This window comes from Synchiropus splendidus, chromosome 17, assembly GCF_027744825.2.
Source record: "Synchiropus splendidus isolate RoL2022-P1 chromosome 17, RoL_Sspl_1.0, whole genome shotgun sequence".
Taxonomy (NCBI): Eukaryota; Metazoa; Chordata; class Actinopteri; order Syngnathiformes; family Callionymidae; genus Synchiropus; species Synchiropus splendidus.
The window spans coordinates 11007995-11012781 of record NC_071350.1 but is presented as its reverse complement, the minus strand read 5'-3'; the positions used below and the strand labels follow the sequence as shown (position 1 = coordinate 11012781).

Genomic DNA, 4787 nt, shown 5'->3' with positions numbered 1-4787 from the left:
TATCATAAATTCAAAATTAGTAGGTCATAAATTCAAAATTTTCTTGATGGACAGCAAAATAATATATTTCAGCAGGCTATTTTTTGTACAGTTTTATGTCAGGTAATCCTATTGCATAAATCAGCACTGTTTCATTCATCTCAATGGAGCTTACTGTAGTGCGTTTTTTCAACCGATGATCCCACCCTGATGAGTAAAGTGACACTAACAAGATTTGCCTCGTGAGTCAGTGAAGTGATGGATCAACGGGGGGAAAGTGTGTGCGTGTGTTTTCATCAGATCAGCCCGCAGACACCAACATCAGCGCAGGAGGACTGAAGTGAGCCGCCAGGATGAGACCCTCGTGGACCATGTTAGCTATTGTCTTCTTCCTAGAAACACCTGGAGCCTGCACGGGTACTGTCCGGAAGTTTCCTGCCGTGAATATAATGCCATCATTCTATTTTAAATTTAAAGATTATGACAATGTTTTTGTGTTCTTCAGTGAAAAGACTGGGCAGCAGCAACGGGAGGTTTGCAAACGCCACACTGGTGCGTCTGTCCGAGTTCCTGAGCGCCGGATATAAGAAAGGAGTGCGACCGGTGAAAGACTGGAGGACGTCCACCATCGTAGCCATTGACCTGATGGTCTATTCCATCCTCAACGTGGTGAGTTATTTAAGTTTCAAGTTTTTGATTTCTTTAAATGATCCATAAATGAGAATAGAGGTTTACACCTGGACTGGTCACGCTAAAAAGTTAAAAAGAAAAGAAAAAACAAGCTGTTTAGTTGAATTATTTTTCAAACAAAAATTATTAAAAAAAAATACGAAATTCAAATCTTGATGTATCCATATAAATTAAAGCAAAAATATGGAGCAGCCTCATAACTGACCTCAGTCATGTATTAAGGAGCATTGAGCATGTATTAAGAATATTTTCTTTCCACCAACGGCTGCCTAAAAGTCCTCGTACTGACTTGTAAATCAATTTCTGAACGCAGGATGAGAAGAACCAGGTTCTGACTACCTACGTGTGGTACAGGCAGGTACGGATTGACTGTCTAAATCCCAAACTTTAATGTTTTACCTTGACAGCTTAAAAAAAAAAGTTCTGAGTATTTTATGGGATGAATAATGTATTGGACTCTTCTGCTGAACCCAGGCGTGGACAGATGAGTTCCTGGTGTGGAATCCAGAGGACTTCGATGAGGTCAAACAAGTTTCCATCCCCACGGCCAATGTTTGGGTGCCGGACATCCTCATCAATGAGTTGTACGATCTGCTTCTGTTTAAATAATATACACCTTGGACAGAACTGTCGCTGACTCTGTCTCCCTGTCTGTCGCTCCAGTGTGGATGTGGGAAAGTCTCCTGACATCCCGTATGTTTACGTGACACATGATGGACTGGTGCGGAACTACAAACCCATCCAGGTTGTCACAGCCTGTACGCTCAACATCTACAACTTCCCTTTCGACGTGCAGAAGTGCAGCCTGACGTTCCAGAGTTGGCTTCATACCAGTGAGTTTTGTGCCTCCAACAACTCTCTCTCTCTCTCTCTTTTTTTTTTTTTAACCGGCGACATGTCTCTCAGAAGCGGGAGATGGAGGTGAGAACAGGTGACAAGTTTATATTCAGCACTAGCAGTAGCTTTTCAATACAGCAAAAGTATGCGTGTAAAAATGACATTTTTGAACATCAGCGACACCTTCATGAAGTTATAGATAGACAAGTGCACATCATCATTCAGAGTTTATCTGAAAAAAAGGCACATAGGAAACTGAATATTAGTTTGATGATGGATGGGGAAAAAAGGTGGACCGCCTGTAGATAATGACTGCTACAGTCTGTATCCGCAGGATGTTCGATAAATATTGTCATGTTTTACACTCACTTCCTAATTGTGTGAATGTTGTAAATAAAGAATTCAATAATTCTGTCACCTATTTTTATCAGTTTGGGGGGTCAAAAATTATTAGTTAAAGTAACTTTTGCAAGTTTATAATGGCTTTTACTTTAGATTAGTCTGCCATAAAAGCAGCTTATTACAAGTTTTAAGCTACAAATATTTATCCTTTTCTCATGAATCCCTCTTCAGTGAGACTTTTTGTCCACACACATAGAGGAACAGCGCACCTGCAGCAGACACTCTACATTCACTCCTACAAAAGACTATTTTAAGGCTTGGAATGCATTCTTTCTTTTTCCATTCATTGTAATGGGAAAAATCGATTCAGATTTCGAACAAATCGCTTCTCGAACGGCCTGTGATCGAGAACTGAGGTACCACTGTATACGTTGTTTATTTTCTTTTACATATCACAGAATACGGGGACGTGCACGTCAAAGCTGCTTTTCTTCACTACATTCTCCTGTGGGTGAAGCTGACCTTCGTAGCTCAGAGGAGTGCGGAGGGTGCGTTCATGGGTATCAGATTTTTCTATACTCCTGAAAAGAACCGGTGTTACGACGGTTTAAAAGATTCGTGCGGTGGGGTCAAAACGATCCTTGGCAAAAACCTAAAACTGACGCCTACGATAGTTAGACCTTTTGTTTTCAAAACATCGGTCTTCAAAACGGGTTTAAATATCGTGTAATGAACCTTTGTTTTTTATTTGAGATGGGGAAAGGGAAATAAACTCCAAGTGACATATTCAAGACATTTCCCTTCCAGAACTTATTTAAATATGCTTCCACAAACTTAACAATGCATTTTCACGTAGCCAAACAGACCCATTTACCACTTTGGATTTCATTTTAAAGCAATTCCAAGATTATTTCTTCTCGTTCAGCAAGACTATTGCGCCTCTATTCCAATTTTTAGTGTCATTTGGTGATGTGACCTTCACTTGCCTTACAGTTGACGACATCAACATCACGTTGATGAGAAGCCCTGAGGAGCTCCGGGAAGACAAGAGCGTCTTCATGAACCAAGGGGAGTGGGAGCTTCTCCACATCCTCTCCAACTACAAGATATTCAGCGTGGACAATGACGACTACTACGCTGAGATGAAGTTTCATGTATGTAGTTTGTTGGTTTATAGTGTCTTTAAAATGAGGAGCAGTTTAATGAGGAGCTGAAACTGTTGCAGCGCCGGATGGAATTTATAGTGTCACTAACACACCATTAATAATAAATGTTTTCCCTCAGTTTCTCAGATGAAACTGTCAAAAAGTCATGGGTTCGCAGCCCATTAGTGGAGTGTGGCTCCTTCAAGGTGTTGCATTGGATGAAAGTGGCTTTGAAATGTCATTTACAGTGTCGAAAAAATCTGAAAGAAGAGTGGATTTATGGAAGTGCTCTCAAGGTGAGAAATAATGTGGCTGGATTTCATGGACTGTAGAAAATTTTAACACATTTGAAGAACGGCGCAGAGCACGACGTCACGTGGATGATTGAAGATGATGACAGCACGTGTCATTGCTTCTTCTGCTGTGAAATCAGATGATGTGAGATGGAAAAGAAGAGGGGAATTTGCTTGAATTGTTCAAAAGGCATGAGAAGGCGGCGCTGAAATTCACAGGTGGTGATCCGGCGGCGGCCCCTGTTCTACACCGTGAACCTGCTGCTGCCCAGCATCTTCCTGATGGTGATGGACGTGGTGGGCTTCTATCTCCCCCCCGACAGCGGTGAGAGGGTTTCTTTCAAGATCACCTTGCTGCTGGGATACTCCGTCTTCCTCATCATTGTTTCTGACACTCTGCCCGCCACCGCCATCGGAACCCCTCTGATAGGTGCATCTTTCATCGACTTATCAGCAATTTGCATGAATATCAAGGCGACTTAATGTAGTCAGAGTGTTCCGCTTTCATCAGCGCTCCACCTTGGAGATGCGGGATTGAAAGTATTTGTTAGGAGGCTGACATCTTGTGTGTGTGTGTGTGTGATGTAGGTGTGTACTTTGTGGTCTGCATGGCTCTGCTGGTGATCAGCCTCACAGAAACGGTGCTGATCGTGCGCCTGGTCCACAAGCAGGACCTGCAGACCCCGGTCCCTCCCTGGGTGAAGCACCTGGTCCTGGAGAGGGCCCCAGTCCTCTTCTGCATCCAGCAGAAGCACAAACTCTGCTCCAGACTCTCGTCTCAGAGCTCAGACTTGGAGCACTACAAGGATAGCAACTACGGGACAGGTAGGTGAGCAGCTGTCAATAGAGTCAGACGCGCTGTTTTTTTTACACCTGCGTTCCTGTTCCTGGACGTGGCAGCCCGGTGCACGCTTCATCACACCTGCGAGATCGGCAGGAGGGTGAGTCAGCATGAGCGCGAGAGCGTCCTGCTGGGTCTGGGGCGGCCCATCCCGAGAGACCCCACCCCCCCTGTCATGGACAACATCCTGCAAGAGGTGACGGCCATCCGACGCTTCCTGGAAAAAAGGGACCGAGGCCGGGAGATCGCCAAGGAGTGGCTGCAGGTCGGCTACGTGCTGGACGTGCTGCTCTTCAGGGTCTACTTGGTTGCCATGGTGACCTACAGCATCACACTCGGCACGCTGTGGTCGGTGTGGCAGGTCGCCTGAGCCTCACGACCGAACAATAACTGAGAATTGAAGTTGCTCGAGGCAGAGTGTCCACAAGAGCGCACGCTGAGGAGCAGCAAGGAGCTCAGACATTAAAAAGAACAGACCGAGATCTGCACCGATTTAAGTGCAATCTGAATAAAACTGACTCACAGGTGAAACACAAAGCATTTATTCATCATAACACTGGAGCCTGACATAGAGCTGAGCACCAGCAGTAGCTTTTCAGTTGGACACACCACTGCAGACACTTGAGGCTCAGCATAAACCTAATATTTTGGGCATTTCCA

General features: G+C 44.5%; 1 protein-coding gene across 1 annotated transcript; it reads left to right on the top strand.

Annotated features, from left to right (window-relative positions):
* The first annotated feature begins 350 nt into the window (after nucleotides 1-350).
* On the top strand, nucleotides 351-4497 carry htr3a (5-hydroxytryptamine (serotonin) receptor 3A). Its single transcript, XM_053846441.1, has 9 exons — nucleotides 351-396; nucleotides 485-648; nucleotides 983-1027; nucleotides 1144-1253; nucleotides 1333-1502; nucleotides 2842-3002; nucleotides 3506-3716; nucleotides 3875-4111; nucleotides 4187-4497. Exons 1-9 carry the CDS (start codon nucleotides 351-353, stop codon nucleotides 4495-4497), a joined length of 1455 nt encoding a protein of 484 aa, XP_053702416.1.
* The last annotated feature ends 290 nt before the right edge of the window (nucleotides 4498-4787 follow it).